Genomic DNA, 24,286 nt, shown 5'->3' with positions numbered 1-24,286 from the left:
TATTCAATGGCTTGCATGTTCTATAATATAAGATACTAGCAGTTCATATAATCTAATCAAGTAAAAGAGACAACAGTAAATCATTAACAGCTCAGCAATGTGAGGGGCTTGACCAGTATTTCCTTTGTCCTCACATCTTCATACTAGCTGTTGTAAATTGGCATTAACTCAGTTAATTGTACCCAACTGTCACATCACACGAAAACCAGGTAAGTTTAGTTTTTGAAGATACAGAATTATTTGTATGATTATTTCAAGGTCCAATATTTAGTCTGTTTAATTGCTGCCCATCACGATCCAGATAGAAATGAATTGAGGGCATATAATTCTTAAGGTAAATGTCCATTTTTCTGTACAGTTCTTAACGCTAGTATTGAATCAGTTTCCAAGTGTTAAAACATTCGGCACATAAAGGGACAGAAACATGGAACGTTAAATTGATGCCACAGGATCACACAATTGGATAAATTAAAAAATGTGGTGCACTGGTTCCGCAGATTAAATGAAGGTTACATATTCTCACTTGTTGACTCACTGAAGGATGTTCGAAAACTTTTGAAAACCTTTTAAGTAGGCACATAAGCACACATTGAATACACACCCTGTACAAATGGTGCCAATTTACTGCATCAACTATACTTACATCCTCGTGCAGCTTCTCCTTTCGCTTCAGCAGCTCTTCCATTTTCTGATGCGCTTGCTTAAGGTCACAGTCGAGCATTGAACACTGCTTTTCTGCTTCCAGCAAACTGTTCTCAACTCTCTGCTTTGACATTCTTTCCTCATGAAGTTTTCTTTCCATGTCTGGTGAAAACAAAAGTAAACACATTTTACAGAATAGTATTATGAAATTAACATTCACCGGGCATTAGTACCATTATCCTGCATCTTAGGTGCCACTGGCTTGCACATCAATGTTAATAGAAGCAAATCTTACACAGAGACAGTTGACTTGTCTCGAGGGTGACCCAGAACGAGACACACACCAAAGAGCATTATTTATGCAATGCAAATTAAATATGACCTTACTACAAAAAAGCGTTGTCCAGCGACTACCAGCCTTTGCTCATTGTAGTCTCAAGGAAGCATACTGATCAAGGTTACTATACCCTATCAAGCATATGTGCCATGAAACTACCACAGAAGATGCTTCCTGCTAGTCTAGAATTGGCTTCTATTCTACAGGAGACACTGCTAGAAATCAATTGCTTTTGGGAATTTTTGCATTTCCCCCAAGAGAACGGCAATTATGTTAATTACTATATTAAACTGATTTTTGCACACAGTACGAAAAGATTACCTTTCATGGCTTCAGACTTTGTCTCTTCGATGGACTCGTAGATCTTATTCTTGTCTGCCAACCGTGCTTTTGTGGCTTTGTGCTCTGCCTCCTCCTGCTCCAAGCTTTGCTGTATAACCTTTAATTTGTATGTCATGTCTATCTCCAAATTATTCTTTTCCTGTTGCAAAATGAAGAATTTAGTGTTCAGAGACATGAGTGTGGATATACGCATAAGTGATAAGGTCCCTAAATTCTAACCTCCATTGTATAAATGATCAGCACATCTTACACAACCCTAGTTCAGTCAATAGAAGGTATTTATCCCGACGCTACAAAAGAACGGGGAGAAAATAAAAAGCAAAAGTACTAACAAAGGTGTAACAAGTGATAACTCCCACTAATGTAATATGCACATTATTATAGAAGGGTGACTTATTTAGACTTGAGACTATGGGTGCAGCATGCCTGAACAGAGATTCTGCCACAAGGCATGTCATAAAACTGACCTTCATAATGGCTTTGAACTCCATATATGCAACCTTAAATCTCTATCCATTAAGAATGCAAGTGATTCTGTCCCTTACACAGTGTATACAAATTCATGTTCCGTATGTGTAAAGAGGACAAGTTTGAAGAAATGAAAACGTTATATACCCTGTAAGTATCTCTTTATGGTATGCACTGCTGTAGATTCACATGCTCTGCATACTCTTGTCATTTAGTATTGGGCTTGTATGTGTACAATTTCTTTTTCTTCGAATAAGTCTTTCAAGTCACAAGGTATAGAGACTCCTCCCTGGACTGGTAATACGCATGGGCATCAACACCATAGTTAGATTGTTTTCCACACAGCAGGTGTGGCTGGAGATAGAGAATAAGAATGCATAAAGAAGTCCATGCTAAAGAAAAGAAAGTTAGAGAGAAGAAAAGACATACGCAACAACCGAGGGCATCCAGGGATGAGGGTGGCATATTTTAATCTACAGCACTACATGCCACAAACAGATGCTTAAAGGGTAACTTTTTCCATTTGTGGCATATGTAGCTGTAGATACACATGCTCTGCACAGAAAGTAAAGCAGTTTATTTGTAAGGCGGTGGCTAGCCAGAGGATACTACAGAAGATTTTAAAAAGTGTACGTAGTACAGCCTGGCGCACTTGCTGTCAAGCTAGGACATCCACACAATAGTGTTTGGTGCAAATGTGTGGTTGCATCGAGAGCACACCTGATGGAAGTATTGGAGATAGTCTGCCCTTCAGTCACAACCTACCTGTATTGGTACAGGAAATGTTATATGAGCTACCCCATTTCATACCAGTGGGCACGGTCGTACCTCGCCAACAACCCAACAGAATAGGTGATACACCAACGAGTCGCAGATTATGAGGCAACTCTTTTCCCCGTCGCGTCAGTCTTTTCAATTACCCAGTCAGGGGGCGGGTCATCCCCAGTATCCTGAATGTTGGCCCTTTTGAGGGTGCCACGCACAACCGATGAGTTTGGTGGGAGCTGGCCTCTAATGTAGAGTGAGTCAGAGGGTGAGGGCTCTTTGTCAAACCTCTGGCCTTAACTGGGTCCTTGAACACCTCCGGCTTAGGGTTAAGCATTCCCTAAAGCATAGGCAAGAATTGGGAGGCACGCAGAGGGTGGGAGAGCATTTCCACCAAGAAGTCCTCCTCTTCTGTTACGGTGTGTAGATTCACTTTGTGAACGGTAGACGTCCTGTGTACAACCTCATGATCTGAGGTGGTATCATCAGGATGAGAAGGTTTGGCAGGGTACCAGTCAGGGTCCCTTGCATCTGGAGGGACAACCCCATAATCATCTTATGGGTCATTCTGGAGTTCCTGGTCATCAGGAGCCGAAAAAGGATCTATGGGTGGAGGACACCCTTCCCTGCAAGATGAATGTGTAGACCCTCCTGGCAAAAAAGGTGGGAGCCCTGGCGGAGGAGGAGGGAGGAGGAGATGGAGGAGAAAGGTGAGGAAGAAGAGTTAAAAAGTAGGTCTTGGGGCAACAAACTTTTGCCTCTATCTTGATGTTTTTTCCACTTTGGAGACGGTGGGGGTCCCAACGCCAGTGAAAGGTGTGCTTCCTCTTGCAAGGGAGAGTCTACTGCACCTGTGGTGTGGGCTTTGCGATGATTTAGCCCGTGTGAGGATGAATAAACAGTCTTCCCTGGCAAAAGTCCAACTCCTCCTTGAAGCATTGTAAGATTGGTAGCTCCTGATATTTAGAGTCTGCTGTGGACAGGCGACTGGATGACAAAGTCTGTTTCGGGTTCGGGGCCATCTTGAACGTCGGGCATTTTTTCGGCTCCAGTCGCATCGAGCCACCTGAGGGTGCAGATGGAGCTGTCAGCACCAAGGCAGGACAGGTCTTTTCTAGCTGGCTTGGTGCCAGAGACTAGGTCAGCTTCAAACCCTTAGATTGGTGCCGGCCATGGCTGGGAGACAGTGGGGGCTTGGAAGGCTGTGTCCCCCTGTTGCAGGCTCGATGCCCAGCTCCCTGAGGGGCGATGAGTGCTGCTGTATAACAGTACTCACTGCAGTTGTCTTTTGATACTGAGATTCAGGTTCTGTGCTCAAGGATGAAGCTGTTTCAACATTGATCTCTCCGTCCATTTTCCTAAAGGATGTCAAGGGAATAATCTGCGATGTTGTTCCATGGCATGCCGACCTAGTCTATGGTCACAACGATTCCGAATTGCCTTTTTCGACCACAAGACGAGGACATGCAGAGGTTGCAGACCGTGTGTTGATGTGCCCACAAGTACTTTGAATGGCATTTTGGACAACACCGAAAAAGTGTCTTTTGCATCACAGTTCTATCTTTTTACGAGCACAAAACTTGATGAGGGCGGCCCGAAATGAGTGAAGGTCCGTGCGAGTCATCAATGAAACGGACTACCCAGATCCGATGGAAGGACCACAACAGTAAAGAGAAAACATTGGTGTAACAAAGGATTGTTCAAAGAAAAACTCGAGAAGCTCAGACGAACAGCGTCACATGACGTTGACTCAGAACCCCAGCAAGGAACATCCAATCCCAACGGGAGACGAAAACAATCTAACTATGGAGGTGATGTCCATGTGCATTACCAGTCAAGGCAAAAGTCACTATACCATGTGATTCGAACCACTTCTTCAAAGAAAAACAAGATATACACGTTCGAGCCCAACACTAGATAGCAGGAGTATGCAGAGCATGACACAAACGTAAATTTCAGAAGAGCTAGATTCCCTTTTCTTAAGGGCTAGTTTTAACACCTCTGCTTCACTCTATTCATTGTGAGGACCATCAATTTGGTACTTGGAATTACACCCAACCGGTACAGATTTAAACTACAGACCACTCAAAGCAGTAGAGTGCTAAACAAACTGGTAGAGGCCATTAAGGCGAAGAGCATTATTCAACTTGTTTACTATGATGCATTTAACATGCAAGAATTAATGTGGGAGAATGTATGTGTGTTTCTGGACATTTGAAAAAATAAAAGACATTTAAGTATGTGTAACTGGACACAGCAGCATGTTAATATTGTCCATTTTGAAACTCCCCTTATGCTGTAAAGCATTTCCATGTCATCGGGATTTAACTTAATTATTGTTGGTAAGTAGATTTAGTAGCAGTGACACCTCCAGAACGCTGTTTTGTCCTTGGCTGGCTATCGTGGTGGGAATTGAGCTAAATCCACTACATAAGAACACGTTTATATCCACGGAGCGGTATAGCCCGTTTGGTGTGCAAATTTGTATTTTAAGTTCAGTGAAGTTGAACTTATGTTAGTTGCTGGACTGTTTAAGGTAGTCGCATTGCCCGATGCCTGATATCGAAATATTTTATGGATTTTCATTTTAGAGTTTTTTCTAATTTGAAACGCCGGGTGTGACGTATCTACCCGTGATATTGTAGAAACTCGAAGTTTCTGGAGGCAAACGCTCTATACCCCGAATACTGACAAAGGTATGCAAGGCTCTCAGCGCTGATGAGACCCTTCAGTGGCCCATTGTATTTGAGAAAGTATTTAGAATGACTTTCGTCGATCGCAGTTTTCTCTATTTATTTTTTTATTTTATTTTGAAAGTTTTATACAGCGCGAACAAGATCTTTGCAGATATCAGAGCGCTTTACAAGTAAAAATACAAAGTAATAAAGCGTATATACAAAGTAATATATGAGGTAGTTAGGTACAAGGTGCTAGTTACAAAGGTAGGTCACAGGTGTGGTAGTGTCGGTACACTGTGTATAGACAAACAATTGCGTCAATTGCATAAAGTGCAATAATAAGGAGCATATACTTGCTGAGCGTGTTTAGAATATTTAGAGTTTAAAGGAGGGCAAAGTTGAGGTGGGTGTACGCAGGATGTATAGTCCCACAGGTGCGACAGTAGAAGGGAAGTAAGGATAGTTGGGGTGGAGAGGGTAAAGTGTGCAAAGTCAACCAGGTGCGTCAACAATATAACAATATACATAATCAACCAGGTGCATCAAACATTATAACAAAATACAAAGAGTGAGCGTATACAATTAAGTAATTCGATAATACGGGTGGTACAATAGTCCAAGGTCGGGCAGGACTTACAGAGCAGATTCATGAGTGATACGGAATAATAGGTCATGTGTATTTTGCCATGAGGATCGCTTTAACTTCTTTCTTAAAGATTGTGTTGGAGGAGATGAGCCTTGTTTCAGGAGGGAGTGAGTTCCAAATCCTGGGTGCCATTCCTGAAAAGGAGCGTTTATAAGTTTTTTCCTTCTGAAATCTTCGAGGTTTCAGCAAAAGATTGTTTGTGCTTCTAGTAGTTCGGGAGCCACCCGAAATTGTCAGCTTTTGAGTGAGGTAGGCGGGTGAATTCAGGTGCACAGCCTTGTGTGTCATGCATGCGATTTTCAGTTGAATTCTGGCTTCAAAAGGTAGCCAGTTCAGTGATTTAAAGTCCGGGGAGATATGCGAGTGTTTTTTTGAGCCTGTGACGAGTCTCGCTGCGGCGTTAAGGGACGCTCTTAGGGGTGCCGTTGTAGTTAGGGGGAGCCCGCAGAGGGCGGTGCTACCGTATTCTATGTGCGGGATGACTATAGATTGTACTGCAGTTTGGAAGTCTTTGGCAGGAAGGAAGGGTTTAAGTTTTCTCAGGGTGTTGATTTGGAAGTTCGCTCCTTTGGTTGCCTTGCTGATGTGCTGCTGCTTGTTGAGATCGGTGTCAAGTGTTATGCCTAAAGATTTTGCTGAGTCTACTACGATGGGCTGTACATTTAGAGCCGTTAATTGCTTAAGCCATGTTTGAGCCGTGGATATTTTAGCGGGAGGTGAGATCAGGAGGAACTCGGTCTTCAGAGCATTGAGTTTGAGGTGATTCTCAGCAAGCCAGGATTGGGTGTTTCTGATCGTGGTGTTCAGCAGCATGATGTCCTTGGGAGATTGTATTTTGAGATAAAGTTGCGTGTCGTCGGCATACATGTGAAAGTGCACATTAGATGCCTGTAGCAACGTAGTGAGAGGTTCCATGACTAGGTTGAACAGTGTTGGGGAGAGGGAGGATCCTTGAGGGACGCCTAGCGATACAGGTACCGGAGAGGACAGCAGGTTGTTGCTTTTGATTCTTTGTGTTCGGTTGTGTAGAAATGAGGTGAACCACTTTAGAACAGTCCCAGATATGCCCATTCTTGTGTTTAACAGATCGAGTAAGTTCTCATGTTTAACTGTATCGAATGCTGAGGAGAGATCCAGAAGGATGAGGAGGCAGGTATCGTTTTGGTCTAGGATTTGGAGGGCATCGTCCACTATGTGAGTCATGGCAGTTTCGGTACTGTGCCCTGCTCGGAAGCCTGACTGATGAGCGTTTAGGAGATCAAACTTATCTATGTGTTTAGTCAGTTGTAGTTGTACGCATTTTTCCAACAGTTTAGCGAGAGTGGGAATGTTTGTAATAGGGCGGTAATTGTTTAGATCAGTGGGGTCTGCTGTTGGTTTTTTTAGTAGCGGTGTGACTTGCCCTACTTTGAGGGCGTTGGGGATGGATCCTTGTTGAAGAGAGCTATTGATAATCTTAGACCAGAGTGGGAGAAGCCAGGGGGAAAAGTCTTTTACAGCGTTAGCAGGAAGGGGGTCAGAGAGGTGATTGGAAGGTTTCAAGGCGCTGAGCAGTCTGCCAATTTCTTCTACGGAGTAAGTGTCAAAGGATGACCAAGTAGCATTGTTCTTTGGTTGAGGCACTGCTGTGTGTCGGGGGTTGGAGTACAGGATAGCGTCATTGAGGAGATCGCTTCTTATTCTCTCAGTTTTTTGGATAAAGAAGGCAGAGAAGTCTTCGCAGGAAGGAGTAACGTCCATGGAGCTGATTGTCTGGGGTTGCTCTTTGGATTGTGCTCTGACTAACTCAAATAGTTTTCTTGGACGGTTTTTAGCTTGGGCAAGCTGGAGGCTGAAGAAGTCTCTTTTTGAGCGTTTTATTTTCCCGAAGTAGGCGTTTCTCTGTTTCTTTAGACTTTTTAGGTGCACTGCAGAAGGGGCTGACCTCCAGGTGCGCTCTGCCATTCGCATCGCCCGTCTATCCTCATTGAGGCTTCCGTCATACCATGGGTTGGAAGTCTTCTTGGACGAGACTCTTTTCAGTTGCATGGGCGCCACCTCATCGATTATTGTGGACATAGTATTGAGATAGTAGTCAGTCAGAAGTTGAACGTCTGTATCGCCGGGAGGGGGAAGTAGACGATTGCAGCTGTTAGGTGGTAGGGAGTTTGGGTTGAGTTTCTTCAAGTCTCTTTTCCACACTTTGTGCTTAGGGGGTTGAACTGAGTTAAGTCTGGTTTTTTCCTTGATGAGGAAGGAGACAATATGGTGATCTGACCAGTCACAAGGTTGGATTGACTCCAGTTGAATAGCGCCCTCTTTGGAGATGATAAGGTCAAGGGTAGAACCTCTCTTATGGGTCGGGCTATTGCATATTTGGTTGAGATCAAGTGCGTTGAGAAAGCTTTTGAGGCTGTTTACCACTGTGTCACTGCTGTCATTCCAGTGGAGATTGTAGTCGCCAAGGAAAATTTGGGTGTGCTGCCGTCCTGAGTTGGCTGTAATTGTATCCATGAGTTGTTGGACGAAGGAGAGATTGTCCCCAGGTGGGTGGTATATAATGTGTAGTGAGCATACCGGTTTGCTTTCGCTGATGATATCAAGGCAGAGGTATTCACAGGAAGTAAGAGAGGAGACGGCCACTTTGGAGACTGAGAGGTTGCTTCTGTAGATGCAGGCAATTCCACCGCCTATCTTTTTGTCCCTGTCAAGTCTAATGATACAGTAGTTGGGAGGGACTAGGATATCCAGTATAGGTGTAGAGGAATCAGACAGCCATGTTTCAGTCAGAATGGCTAGGTCCAGTTCCAGGGACATGATGAGGTCGGCGACCTCCGTGGAATGTCTTTGGGCCGATCTGCAGTTGAGAAGTATGCATTTAAGGCTAGGGGTGCAAAGGGTGGAGGATGATTCCGTAACGAGGGGTACATTAGTGAGGTTGTTGGGGACAGCGCCTCTGTTATCCTTTTGGTACCTGAGGTGGTTAGATATAATCGTTGGGATGGACATGTTGTTGGTAGCTAGTGGCTTTTGGGGAGCCGGGTCGTAAGAGTGGAGAAGGGTGTGTACGTCATGGTCAGAGATCGTGTTGGTAGTGCGTCTGGGGCGATTGGTGATATTGCAGGAGGGGGTAGACGTCCAATGTGGGAAAGATGTGTGATGAGGCGAGTAGGAGGTGTGGAGGAAGTGTTGTTAGGTGTAGAAGAAGGAGGAGTATTGCGCTTGGTAGTAATGAGATTGCAATTGTTATTGCGATTGTTGGTATTGCGAGGGGGGATAGAGGTCCGGTGTGTGGAGTGTTGTGTGGTAGGGCGAGTAGGAGGTGAGGGGGACGTGGTGTTAGGTGTGGTAAGGGTGGTGATGGGGGGGTGTCTGATGGGGTGTGTGAAGAGCAACTCTTTAATGGAGTGTAATTCTTCTTTCAATTGGAGGAGGGTGGACATAATAATGTCCAAGGTGATTATGGGCGCGGTGTTGGGGGGGGGGGGGAGGGGGGTACTGGCGCTGAACCGGCGAATACGTTGACAGGGGGCAGTCCGGGTGGAGAGGCGGAGCTGATGAGGGTGTTGGGGGCATAAGCGAGAGGATAGGTGTTATTGGGAAGCGCATCCGTGCTAGGGGGGGGGAATAAGGGGGCGATGTGAAGGCTGGCTGTAGTGGGGGAGGAGGTGGTATATTGAGGAGTGAGCGAGGGGGGTGGGATGTTGAAGGAGGGATGCAGGCTAGGCGTGGCTGGAGTGCTAAGTGTGGGGGGGGCGGAAGTCGGAGAGAGAGTCATGTTGTGTGGGGTGCCATTGGGGGAGGAGGGGTGCTCTGAGAAAAAATGTGCGGGGGAAGGTACGGGAGTGCAAAGTGTGGAGGGGGAGACAGGAGGTTGAGCGGAGGTACGAAGGTTAGTAGGGGGGCTGGGAAAGCGAGTGGTGTGTGGAGGGACCAGGTCTATGCCTGTGTATGAGGGGCGGGGAGGGGTAGCTGAGACGGGCAGGTGATTGACTGTGGCGCAGGGTGTGAAGGTGAGGTGTGTGTCTTCTTGCTGCTGAGCTGGGTTAGGAGAGTTAAGGGTGGGAGCTGTGACGTTAGGGGAGGTAGGACAGGGGGTGATATGCGTGTAAGTCCGAGGATTGGAAAGGTGCTCTTTGAGAGAGGGGAACATGTTGTCAAGTAGTTCCAGGTTCCTGTCTGTCGCTTGAATTAAGACAATCCCGTTGTTGTATATAGTGATGGTGGTTCTGCCCGGGAGGAGTTGGGACGATGTGATGGAGAGTGTTAGGCCATGTGCGGATTTCCTGGTGGTGGAGACGGTGAATAGGGTGAGGAACACTTTTTTCCATTGCGCTCTGCGTGTGGTGTGGAAAATGATGTCGGTGTTCAAGGGTCCATTGACCGATGAGAAGTAGGTGTCGGCAAAGGGTGTTTCTGGGTGGGACCTAAGGAAGTCGTGTTTAAAGCGTTTAGTAGCTTTTTTGGTGAGCACGGGAGGGTAGTTTATTTTATATGTGTGTTTGCCGCTGAGCTCCATGTTGGTATGGTGGCAGTATAGCGCAGGGGTGGGTGAACACTAGTGATATGCCGGAGCAAGATGCACATGCAAACACAACAGGTTATCTAGATCAGAGATGGCACTAGCGGGCAGAGAATACACTAGTGAGACGACAAGCATATGCGAGGTAGCAGTTGATGCATTACATGAAAAAGAGGTAAAGTGAATACAGGTGAATACAGGTAATGCAGTGCGGGTTGCAGAATTGCGTAAAGTGGTAGTGCAGAGTACAATTGGAGGAATAGTTCTGAAAACTATAGACCTAAAATACATGCGATAGCATAACAGGGGAGATTGTGCAGAGTAGTGCAGTGTCCAAATGGGGAATAGTTGTGTTTACAGGTAAACCTATAAATAATATATAATACTTGTAAAGCAGAATGCAGATGCAGGCAGTCTGTTACATGACACAGATAGGTGTGCATCAGAGTACAATAGATCACAGATCCGTAGTTCAGAGTACAGTAGTGGTAGTAGTTGGGCTTAGCCTAAAAAAGTGAGTTCTTGATGCACCCAAATAGTGAAATAAATTGATAGGCTAGCAACGACTAGTCCAAGATGGTGATCCGAGAGAGAGACTGTACCAAAATGGCCGCCACATAGTGGGAAAAGAGACATAAGTCCTCTTTTTATTTTCATGCTTTGTGAGCAGGGAGAGCAGTTTCGTTTTCACACTGTGAGGGAGACTCTCATCCCGAGGGAACCTCATGGGCACAGTAGGTGATTTATAGCCTTAGCTTTTTTGTTTTTCAGACCCCGCCATTTTTTGCAATACAGTTTTAGGGATGAGAACCGGGCAAATGCACATAAATACCTTCTTTTGTTATTAGAGACTGTGTCCGCTGGGACCGCTGCACGCTAATGTGCCTCCCCAGTGTCTGCATCTGATTACCAAGCCGGCGTCCCCCGCTCCTCTCAGCCCTCCATTCCGCTGGGGTTCCTTTACTGCGGAGCGGGCGGGAGAGGGGGGGGTGATGTCGTGGCCTCGTCCCTGTGTGCGACCGGCGTCTTCTGGGTGGGGGGGGGGGGGGTCGCTGCTTCACCTCGTGTGTGGAGGTGGGGTCCGGTGTTCGTCCTGGTGCCAGCTATCCCGCGGTGCTCCGCTGCCACGAGTGTTGACCGTTGTTTCCTTGTCCCCGAGTAGCGGCCAGCATCTGCCTTTGATCGGGAGGGGGGGAGGGGTCCGGTGCTCGATCCGCTTTGGTCCCGGTGCTGCTGGGGTGATCTGTTGATTACTGGTCCCAGTGCTTCCACCACGCCACGAAGAGGGTGTCCGGAGACCTCAGCCGGGGTGTCTGGAGTCCTCTGCTGCGGTGGTGCGAGCGCGGGACAATCCTCAGAGCCGACTCAGCAGGCTCCTCGGGGCTTCAGCTGCGCCGCTATGGGGTGTCTGGAGGCACGGGTCCCGTGGCAGGTAGCGGGGGCTCCGCAGTCGTCAATCCCCGATGAAGAGTGCCGGCTCAACAGGCTCCCAGTTCCTCAGGGTCTGGCCTCCTTCATCAGGTCAGACTCTGTCTCGGTGGGTGCGCGAGGGCTTGAATCCACCGGCTCCCGCAGCTTCAGGCTCCAACCTCCGTGCGAGGACCCCTCGGGCAATCCAGTTACTTGCCAATCCAATTACTTTTGCTCCAGTTACTTTTCTGGCTCACGTTCCGGCGAGCTGGTGTGTGCTAACAGGGATAAAGCCCAGTATGGGATCCCCAGCACCAGGAGCTCTTCACGGGAGCTCCTGCCAGGCGGCCATCTTGTTGTTTTGCATATAATTAAGGACAACGCTCTGGGCATCATACCAGTGAGATGTTTGTTGAATTTAACAATATTATGAATCTTTTCAAACCGAGACTTGCATTGCAAGTCAATCGACAAGAGTAAAGCAGACGAATAGGTTAGTAATCACAGTGTACATTGCCTCTTGGCCAAATATGCATTATTACAACACTGTTTTTTCTGATATTGAATAACGATGATTTTAGAATTATATGTGGACCTAACATGAACTACTGTCTGGACAAATAGAGAATAGAATATGTATCTGTGTCCACTTTGGAGGTAGAATTACCCCGATTTCTAATATATATGAAATTAGCCAGATTATTTGGAGACTTTAGCTCATGGCTACTAATGACTTCTTATAAATGTGGCTCCGAAATTGTATGATGTTATGTTTTGATTGTGGCTGGATTTGTATCACACTGTGTAAAGAAGAAAAAAGAAATTAGTTTGAACATTGAGGTCATGTAACTTATAGTATGTATGTGTTGTTTACATGTTCAGTAAAAATGTGTTTTTATTTCTACAGACATATAATGTTTTAATGGGAATAAATATAGCATCTTCCTGAAGGAGGTGTTGGCTGCTTATCATATTGCCCACCGAAACGCGTCGATGCTCAAGCAAGGGATAACTACATAAAGTCAGTGGAGACAATAATCCTGACGGGGAATTGAAATGTCGATCAGGATAGATCTCTTTTTGACTCCTGTATTTCCTTTTTTGCAATAGGAATTACTTTTCCTTAAGTGATATTCCCATCCCTGTTTTATTTTATTCTGTATTGTTTTGTGTGAAGGTATTTTATATTGTCCAAAAGTGTATTTTATTGATGATAGGCTTTGATTATGTACTGTTAGATAGTCTATATTGTTTTTAAAACTTGCTTGAATAAATTGTATACATTTTTTATTTACATTTTTTATATTTCCTCTTTGTTCATTACACTGTGTGAATTCAGATTCCTTGATGTTGTGGATTGAGTGTTTGTAAATTGCCCAAAGGGGATCTCATTTTTTGACATTTGTCTTGACGGTACCCTCTCCCTTTGGCTGTTGGGTCACTCTCTCTTTTATTAGAGAGTCTTTTGATACTGACCCAGCATTGGTTGCGGGTCTTGGATCTCAGAGTCTGAAGGAGATTCAGGTTCTGTGCTCAAGGATGAAGCTGTTTCAACATCGATCTCTCCGTCCATTTTCCTGAAGGATGTCAAGGGAATAATCTGCGATGTTGTTCCATGGCATGTCGACCTAGTCTACGGTCACAACGATTCCAAATTGCCTTTTTCGACCACAAGACGAGGACATACAGAGGTTGCAGACCCTGTGTTGATGTGTCCACAAGTACTTTGAATGGCATTTTGGACAACACCGAAAAAGTGTCTTTTGCATCACAGTTCTAGCTTTTTACGAGCACAAAACTTGATGAGGGCGGCCCGACAGGAGTGAAGGTCCGTGCAAGTCATCAATGAAACGGACTACCCAGATCCGATGGAAGGACCACAACAGTAAAGAGAAAACATTGGTGTAACAAAGGATTGTTCAAAGGAAAACTCGAGAAGCTCAGATGAACAGCGTCACATGACGTTGACTCAGAACCCCAGCAAGGAACATCCAATCCCAACGGGAGACAAAAACAATCTAACTATGGAGGTGATGTCCATGTGCATTACCAGTCAAGGCAAAAGTCACTATACCATGTGATTCGAACCACTTCTTCGAAGAAAAACAAGATGTACATGTTCGAGCCCAACACTAGATAGCAGACGTATGCAGAGCATGTTCATCTATTACACATGCCACAAATGTAAATTTCAGAAGAGCTAGATTCCCTTTTCTTAAGGACTAGTTTTAACACCTCTGCTTCACTCTATTCATTGTGAGGACCATCAATTTGGTACTTGGAATTACACCCAACTGGTACAGATTTAAACTACAGACCACTCAAAGCAGTAGAGTGCTAAACAAACTGGTAGAGGCCATTAAGGCGAAGAGCATTATTCAACTTGTTTACTATGATGCATTTAACATGCAAGAATTAATGTGGGAGAATGTATGTGTGTTTCTGGACATTTGAAAAAATAAAAGACATTTAAGTATGTGTAACTGGACACAGCAGCATGTTAATATTGTCCATTCTGAAACTCCCCTTATGCTGTAAAGCATTTCCATGTCATCTGGATTTAACTTAATTATTGTTGGTAAGTAGATTTAGTAGCAGTGACACCATCAGCAGAAGCATGCTGTAGATTGGCATCTCTAAAAATAGTGAAAACCGAGCAAGACGTCTAGGAAGCGTGCTGCCCATAAATGGACCAGTTCCAACATGACAACACAGAATGGCAGAGTGCTTCTTGCACTTTGCCACATAGGGTATGATGGTGAGGTTTTAGAGCGCATCTAATGCCCTAATCACTCCGAATTACATTCTCTATAGTCCTTTTGCAACCGGATATAGGCCTGTCACAGACAGTACAGCTTAAGTTTTCTCTCCTGTGAACCATCAAAATATTTTCCCCAAAATAGAAATTCCTCCACACCTGAAGGCCCAGTTGATTAACATTTTACTGTCATTACCTACTGAAGCAATCCTTTACATGCAATATAAATCATGCCCTGGCTGCGGTTTTGCTAATGTTAGCTCGAGATTCCATTACAATCCTGTTCCTGGGTACCATGGTGGCCTTTCTATTGGCCAGTCCTACCCAATACTTTTAAAGTTGTTTTCTAATATTTGCACCCGTTCCAACAATGGTGGTTTGCTGCAGAACGGACACTGCAACACAATCTGAAAGTCATAACTTGTTTGTTCTTTCCACACCATCTTCCCTAGAGTCTATCCCCAAATTGGCAAATTCTTGTAAGAACAGAGGAGAGACTGTAGAGAGATACCCTAATGCATTGGCTCTTTGTGACTTCTGTGGACCCACACTTCATAATTACTGGAATCCAGGGGCCCCTCACTTATTATTAGAATCCGGGGATCCCCATAGCATCTTATTTGGAATCCATGGCAATTTTAAGGATTTGAACCAGAAGACAACACACACAAATATGGACACAAGCATTCATACAGCTACACAGCATTCTTTATATTTTATTTAAAATTCACAAACGCATATAAAAAAAATATTTTTAATTTTAATATAAAGGTTGCTACTCTTCTAAATTCAACTGAGGCCATCCATTTTCCATACTATACTCTGTTTGACTGCTCCCACAAATCAATCGGAGGATACTAACAACTTTTAGGCTCCAAATTCACATTTTTAGAATATTTTAAAGTGTCAATTTTACTTCTTTATTTATAAATACCTTATTAATCCATTACTATTCAATTGTTATTTAATTTTCTAAGCAATCACTCACCCCTGAGTAGGCGTTGTAGACCCCCAGGAATCCCCAGATAAAATGTTAAGAACCACTGCCCTAACCTAAGCCCATTTTGACATTTAATGATCTTAACAAGTCCCTCCTAAACAAAGGATGAACAATGAAAGGCATAAGCGCCATAGTCACACTACTTTTGATCCATATTGTATGTCTTCAACATACTTTTTACCTTGATGAAGCAAAGAAATGGGGTACTGAAGGCTATCAAATGTAATTCCCTCTATTTTGGTTTAAGTAATGGATCTCTTGTGCAGTCGACTTATTTACTAGTTTTCCCTTCATGACATATGTAAACAAGCACTATTCAAAGCGTTGGACTCTACTCCTACGTGCATATGAAACATATTTTGTTAGTATCTTCTTTCCTTCAAAGGCAATTGTACTGGTCAAATGTAAACAAACTGACAAAATTGGCAACTAGATAAGTTGCTCTAATATAGTGCTTGTTTAAATATGTCATAAATATTACTTAGTATCGCCAAAATGCCAATGCACTCTTGCCTTTGAAATAAAGGGGTGAGACAGGTATGCAGTGATCCAAACTTCTAACTTGCAGATTGCACATAGTTCTCAGCAGCAGTACCTAACTTAAGTTATTCTACAGGCTTATTATTGCAAAGCGTTTTACATTTCCAGTATATTGTACCTAAAAAGGTCCATCAGAAACTTGCTAATTTCATTGCTTTATTCTAGATAATCTACATACAAAACATTTAATGTATTTTGTAATGAGAAAATTAGAACATTCACAAAACGTCATATAACAAGCCAGAAACACGATGTTATGCCATTAACTGAATGTCTGTCAAGTCTTACCTTTTCCAAACCGGACAGCCTCTCCTGCAACTGTCTCTTCTCCAGGTCAGCCTTCGTCAATGCCCCTGTTCCATTTTTTAACTCTTCTTCCAGACCAGATATTCGTGCTAATTTATAAATAACAAGATAATAAGGAACCTTCAATATTGTAGCAAACTGCTGCCCCAACTCTTTTCTAGTCTGTATTCTTGCATAGAAAGTTATGTCATGTGGGATTTGTTTAGGTGCTACATATACATCCTGTACAAAAGGGGGCGGTGATGGACGGAGCATCTGAACCAATCAAACACTCACACCCAGTCAACAGATCTGGGTTTAATCCATTACCGTTCATTAGCCCACTCTGCCACCCCAGTTCAGACATGGCCATATGCAAATCAGTCTGACCCTGTGCCTCACGGGAACAGTCCAGCCCGAACTGCCAAGCCATGCCTTCCCTGGCTGAAATGCCAGAAACCTGTCTTCGGAAGCTTGTTTCCGGTCCAGGGAAGGCATGGCTTAGCAGTTCGGGCTGGACTGTTCCCATGAGGTACAGGGTCAGATTGATTTGCATATGGCCATGTCTTAACTGGGGTGGCAGAGTGGGCTAAAAAACGGTGATGGATTTAACCCAGATCTGTTGACTGGATGTGAGTGTTTGATTGGTTCAGTTGCTCCGTCCATCACCACCCCCTTTTGTACCACATATACATCCTGACAGCCCCTTCAAGCATATTAAAGTACCTTGTTTTATAATCAAGAGGGTGAAACTTAATACTAACTTAATTTATATTGCACTGTTCCAAAGCATTGCACAACAGCAATAACCCCCAAAGGGTGCTTAGAAAGGCACAGTGAGAAGAAACGGGTCTCTAGGCATATATTATAGGGCATCGCAAGGTCCAAGTCTCTGAATATCTTACTTTCTAGTCTTGTGTTCGCCATTTTAAAATGAATTAAATTTTGGAGTCAAAACTATTATAAAACAGCTATGGTAATACGTATTCAATGTGAGGCTGACCACATCACATTAGGAAATACAATACGCAATAGAATTTAACAATTAGAAATCAGTTAACTTACATCATATCAATGAGTAAGATGCACCCTTTAATGAACTTCTTTGCAAATATAAGACATCAAAATGCAAATCTAATGAACGGTTGGGCAAATGCTACATTTTTGGATGATATTGAACATAGTAGACATACGACTGGGGGTATATTAACCATGTATTAATCCATTTGTATAACTTGTATTTATCCCCAAACTATTTTAATAGCCTGTTCACTTTTCCAGAGCTAATAAGTAAACACAAATTGGTTATATCAGTCCTACGTCATTTTGTTGAATTGACCAATGATTTCTCCTGGTAGGAGTACCACATTTGTTGGAACAAATAACGCTTTCCTGCAGTGTTGGCTCAAATACCTTGTAAATCGGTGATAATCTCGGAGCCATGACTTCGGTCTCTCCTTTCGGACTCGAGGGCAGACTGCAGATTAATGTAGTCCTTCTCCAACTTGAGTTTAGCACTTTCAAGCATGCAGTATTTATCCTGCATTTCCCGGTTGTTGCTTTCCAACTGTTGGATCTGCTTCGACATCTCAGTTTGGTTCTTTCGGAGCCTGGCAGCGGTGTCCGATTCTGTCCTTAAAAGTGCATTGGCTTCATCTAGCTGCAGGAGCGGTAGGATGACATATTTGACAGAGAAATTATTTTTAAACATTGCCTAGCTTACCAGGTAAAGTTTCATTTATTCTTGAGCGAAAGTGAGACAACAGCATTGGCAAATTAAAACGTAAAAGTTGCAAAGTTGGCTTCATGCAACTATTTTTAGCGCCTTTGCCCGAGACAAACACCTGATTTTGGAGTCATTAATTGGGTTTGTAACATTCAAGCAAAACCACAATAGTCCAACACAGACTACAAAAGAGGAAGGAAGGAAGGAAATTCAGCATTGTCATGAGGAGGCTCAATGACATGAACCATGACAGCATTGAATCCCAACGTTCACTGAATCTGAAGTCAAGTCAAGTCAAGTTTTACAAGCCTTGGCACTTTCTGTGCAGCGCTCGACCAGGGTGCAGCTACTGCTATTTTAAAAGCCCCGTTTTTTTGCATTTTCGTTTATTTTAAGTTTTATATTCTACCCTGTTTTTAATATTGTGGCCCTACTTACCTGCACTGCTGTCCTTCTAACCCGCATACTAATTGGATATCTCACCGCGTTTTTCGCGGGTCCCTCGCCCTTATCACGGTGGCGGCCATCTTTAGTGAGGGGCATTCCACTCGGCGGTCTAGTCCTCATTTAGGAGGCTCGACCGGTATAAAAATCAGGTAAATTAAAAGCGCGCTCCTTTTACAAGCCTTGGCACTTTCTGTGCAGCGCTCGACCAGGGTGCAGCTACTGCTATTTTAAAAGCCCCGTTTTTTTGCATTTTCGTTTATTTTAAGTTTTATATTCTACCCTGTTTTTAATATTGTGGCCCTACTTACCTGCACTGCTGTCCTTCTAACCCGCATACTAATTGGATATCTCACCGCGTTTTTCGCGGGTCCCTCGCCCTTGTCACGGTGGCGGCCATCTTTAGTGAGGGGCATTCCACTCGGCGGTCTAGTCCTCATTTAGGAGGCTCGACCGGTATAAAAATCAGCCATGCATTCGCGCAGCGTTATCGCGCAGCGGGATCGCCGGTCTTCCGCCGGAGTTACGCCAGAGTTCAGCCCGTCTGCGCCCGTCCGCGCTGAGGACGGGCTGCTGGACGGGCTGTTTCCTTCCATCATGCCCTGTGGTAAGCAAGCTCTGGCTGGTCGTGTATACTATTCTTCTTCGGCTTTACTTTCATTGCGACCTTGTATCCCCACTTCCTGCATCTTATGTACCTTACCCCGTCACTACTTTCTATGCTATGTGCTGGTTGTGGTTTCGCTACTGGCAAAATGCAGCTTTCCAAGACACAACAGAGTGTTAAACACTATAGGGGAAATAGGAAGTCTACTAAGGGTCATTCATCTTCTCTTCCCTCGCTCCATTTTTGGAGTTTAAACTGTAGATCGCTTCCCAAGAACAAATTAAACATCTTCGATTTCATTACTGAGGAATCTCCTGATGCTTTGTTCCTGACCGAGACTTGGATACATGCTAGCTCGGGTCCTGATATAGCCGCAGCCATTCCACCTAACTATGTGGTGCTGCATCAGGATAGACCCTCAGGTAAAGGTGGTGGAATTGCAATCATCTTTAAATCTATTTACCAATGCAAACTGGAACCCTTACATCTTCCAGGCAGTGAGGCAGCATTGTTCAAACTTATGATTAATCCTCGAATGACGCTTTCCGGTCTGCTAATTTATCGGCCGCCCGGAAATGCTGCGTCATGGATTACCTCACTCGTTGATTGCCTTTCAGCAACACTATTAAAATCGAATAATTTCACCATTCTTGGCGATCTAAACATCCACTTAGATGATGTTAACAATCCCCTTAGTAAATCTTTTCTTTCCGATCTTGAGGTTTTTAACCTCAAACTTTGTAATTTTGGAGCCACTCATCTTGCCGGTCATCTCCTGGATCCTATTATTTCCACTCTGTCATTTAACTGCAGTCACTTGGCGCGTCCGCTCGTTTGGTCTGACCATTATGCGGTACACTTCGAGTTACCACCTGGTCTATATTCGGCCAGTGTTTATGTGGAGGAAATTAAATCATCCTATCGCTGGGACAGGCTTGATGTAGCCGCTTTTAACCTGCGTCTGACCGAGACTATTTTATCTTCCATCAACTCTGAGCAGAATTTAAATGCTCCTATTTCTGGTTGGTTGACAGATGCAGTGTCGGCTCTTCTTCCCCGGTCTAGCAGCAAATGTAGATCTTTGCGCCCACCAGCACCTTGGTACTCGGATGAGCTTAAAACTCAACGTGCTAAATGTAAAGCCCTGGAGAGGAAATGGAGGATGCTTTATTCTGCTCCTTCCAAAGTGATTTATAAAAAAGAACTAAAAGTTTACCATGCAAACTGTAAACGTGCCAAGGCCTCTTACATCGCCTCTACAATCACTTCAGTGCAAAATTGTCCTCGGACTCTTTTTGCTACTGTTAAGAAACTTACAGGAGCTGATACCACTCCTGCGCTGCCGGCTTTGGATGGTACACAATGCAATGCCACTGCAGATTTTTTCATAGCTAAGGTTGAGAGCATTTACCAATCTTTGTCCTCCCTTTCACCCCCTAATGATTTTTCTCAACCCAGCTCTCCCTGCAATGCCTTTGCTTCCCCCACTGAGTTCATTTACAACTGGACATTATTTGATGACTCTTCTTTCCTGTCTTGTTTGAAAAGCATCAGGTCAGGCTCTCCAAGGGACCCTGTCCCTATGAAGATATTGAAACTACTTGACCTTGAACCTCGTCGATTCTTAATGAGACTACTTAACATCTCTCTCATTGAATCTCGCGTATAACAAGACTGGAAACATGCCATGGTCGTTCCCCTGCTTAAAAAATCAGGTGCTGACATCACAAATCTTGCTAATTTCAGGCCCATATCCCTGCTGCCAGCCTGCTCCAAAATACTGGAGCGTCATGTTAACACCCAGCTCAATGAGTTTGTTGAAAACGTGGGATATCTCCATCCATCCCAATCAGGCTTTCGCGCTAACTATTCCACCGAATCCGCACTCCTTGGGGTGACTGAGCGACTCCGACACGGTATCGATAGCGGTGAGACCTTTGCGCTTATTCTTCTTGATTTAAGCGCTGCTTTCGATACCGTGTCCCACTCCATCTTATTGGAGTCTCTCTGCTCCCTCGGTGTTGCTGGATCAGCGCTCGCCTGGGTGGCCTCATTTCTTAATGAGCGCACTTTCCAGGTTTTCTCGAACAAAGCTGAATCTGCGGTTTATTCCTCTGCTTACGGTGTCCCTCAAGGGTCTATATTGAGCCCTCTGTTGTTCAATATTTACATCAGACCACTTGCTTCTATTGTTGAGGACGCCGGTTTGTCTATATATTCATATGCAGACGATACGCAGATTGTGTTCTCTTTGTCTAGCAGCAGGACTCAGGACATCTCTGCCCTTAAAATTGGCCTTTCTCGTGTTGCAGCTTGGATGCAAGCACATCTGCTAAAGCTCAACGGAGATAAGACCGAGGTGATTATACTGGGTAAACATAAAGATCTGTGGGGCTCTGGACACTGGCCCAGTGATATGGGTCCGTTGCCTATCCCCGTGTCTGTCGCCCGTAACCTCGGTGTCCTGATTGACGACAATCTTTCAATGAGGCAGCAGGCAACAAAGGTCGCTGCAATCTGCTTTAACACTCTACGCTGGTTGCAGAAGATCATTTGGATGTTGCCTGAGTCCACCCGAAGAACTGTCGTACAGGCTCTTGTGATGTCTCGTATCGACTATGGCAATGTGCTCTATTTAGGAGCAGATAAAGCCACAATCAATAAACTCCAGGTTGTACAGAACTCAGCTGCGCGCCTGTTGCGTAATGTCCCACGGAGAACGTCCGCAACGCAAGCTTTGCGTGACCTCCATTGGCTAAAAATCTCTGACCGTGTGGTCTTTAAAACTCTGTGCTTTCTATTTAAGATTCGTCAGGGTTCTGCTCCCAGCTACTTGCTTAATCTTGCCCAGCCATATCAGCCTGGCCGCTCTCTTAGGTCATCCAACAACAACAATCTTGTGATTCCTAGGATTCGATTGACAAAAATGGGAGGCCGCTCATTCGCATACCTGGGACCCAAGATGTGGAATGCTCTCCCGTTGGCGCTAAAAACAGAAACTAGCCTTTCTGTTTTTCGTAAAAAATTAAAGACTTTTTTGTTTTAAATTTCCTTATCTTGTTTTTATCTTCTGCCACTGCTTGTTTTTTCTTCTCTAGTCTGTCCCTGGCGCCGGGAAACCCATTGCGGGTATCTGTGCGCAATATAAGTTCAATAAAATAAATAAATAAATAAATAAATAGAATTCACCCTGGACACCACCTCACACTCCAGGAACACACTGCCAAAAAAACATAAAAAGGCTAGCTTTTTCCTCTAAAGAAAGTGACACCGTTTTTTTCTGAAATGACTTGACAACTGCTGTTCAAACCCTTGTACTATTGCAACTGGATGGTGGTAATACCGTGCTCCATGGCTTCCCAGATTCCACACTAGTATCCTACTCCGGGCCTGAGGAAATGTAACCACATCACCACCACCCTGGTGGCAACTCCATTCGCTATACTTTCCAGGATGCACTATGTCCAACACTAGCTGAATGATTTAGAGACCATCACGACCAGTACCCCCGCTTACAGTCAAGTTCTCCATCTCCGGTGGTAATTGGCATAGCCAAGACATCATTAGACTAAGACATGTAAAAAAAGACTAACAAAGCACCTAAGCAGAAACAAGGTGCATCTACACACCCAGTATCGAACAACATCCACATAAATCAATCAGGACGGCCCTAATGCTGCTCCTATTTTGGAAAGAGTTGAAGACTCACCTCTGTAAAGAACACTACATCACAATGCATTAACTGTCCACAACCCAACTATCCCTCATATCACTCGTTGACTATGTGTTTCTCTTTGACCGGGTATGGCGCTGCACTGCATTTTAGCTAGTTTCGGGCTACAGAAATACCATACACATGAGGAAGCATAAGAATGTATAATAAGTAATCAGACTATCACCATTCTCTACCTTTTCCCATCACAATTTCAATACCAAAGATATAGCAAGCAATGGCAGGTATTCGACCAAACCACACAGCAGACACCCACAAGCCATGTATGTACAGGTCAGCTGCTAAAACCATTAAATCAACAACTATAAAAGACTGCCCATTAAATCTGATACCACGGAAGCCTGCCCTTTTTGTTTAGGGTCCATGAAAGCAACCCTACACTGCATGCACAGCAACTGGCAAAGCAGCCACAGAAAACCATACTAGTTTAGCCTTCAATCGCCATACAGTATTAGAATGCTCAACATATAACCTAAAACCAGAAAGGTCAGAAGCATTATCACAGGGTACAGAATGATGAAACATCTTGGGGTTTAAAAGAATGACTTTTCTTAAGATCACAGCCTCCAAATTATTGACTATTAGTCTGGCATCAAGCACAGCATGTCCCAGCTCCTATCTGCTGAGAATAACATACATAAGCAAAGAAATCAACCGTGGCATTAAAATCCATTGGATCAACTCTTTAAAAATAAATTTTTTAACAGCACCACTACATACAGGCAGAAAATATCAGAACAGAATGTAGGGGCACAGAAGCAAATGGAAGAACGGACAGTTCTCCACATGGCCCAAGAATGCAGTAACACATTTTGAGTAGTATAATACAGCTTTCAGACCTGAAACATTTCAGCACAAAGGGGTGCTAAGCCTCGATTATCTTTACTCCTAGCACTTCAAACAAACTGTGAAAAGCTTCCATTTTATAGGAAGGGTGGTGGTACGAAGCACTTGCCAGTAAGGCCAATCTTTCAATAGGAACTCTGTAAGGATGGTTATAAAGCAACGTAAGACTCCTTCTGCTTCCTGAGGGAAGGCGAAAGTCAGGCAAAGGCAAAACCTACATATCTAACAAAAAACCTAATAATTTCAACAGACCTACCCCTCTTCCCAGAATTCCACAGAACAGGTACTAAAAAGATAGGTCAGAGAGGGCCAGGGTCTTCCTGCCAAATTACTTATAAAAGGGGTGTGGCATACAGTTATCCGTATATTATAACCTCAGCTCCGGATCTTGACGCAGGAGCCATTTCTATAAGATGACGAGTGCTGGTAAGGGAAGAAGAAATAAAGGCATTCTAAACCACAGAATCACTACCTTCCTTGATGTAGACTTAATAAAATATACTAAGAGGGGACTGGAAATAGTACAAATCCATCAACTGGAATAAAACAATTTAAGAA

At 44.1% G+C, this 24,286-nt stretch overlaps 1 protein-coding gene across 2 annotated transcripts in view; it reads right to left on the bottom strand.

Annotated features, from left to right (window-relative positions):
* Positions 1-24,286, bottom strand: part of ROCK2 (Rho associated coiled-coil containing protein kinase 2) — a 663,375-nt gene that overhangs the window by 171,966 nt on the left and 467,123 nt on the right. For both annotated transcript variants that reach the window (XM_078647798.1, XM_078647799.1), the window contains exons 15-18: positions 17,786-18,032; positions 16,376-16,482; positions 1,301-1,460; positions 644-804 (exon numbers count right to left, since the gene is read on the bottom strand). In XM_078647798.1, the coding sequence (XP_078503924.1) occupies positions 644-804; positions 1,301-1,460; positions 16,376-16,482; positions 17,786-18,032 (675 nt within the window). The remainder of the gene's footprint in view (positions 1-643; positions 805-1,300; positions 1,461-16,375; positions 16,483-17,785; positions 18,033-24,286) is intronic.

Source organism: Lissotriton helveticus, chromosome 6 (assembly GCF_964261635.1).
Source record: "Lissotriton helveticus chromosome 6, aLisHel1.1, whole genome shotgun sequence".
Lineage (NCBI taxonomy): Eukaryota > Metazoa > Chordata > Amphibia > Caudata > Salamandridae > Lissotriton > Lissotriton helveticus.
This window is presented reverse-complemented; position numbering and strand designations above follow the sequence as displayed.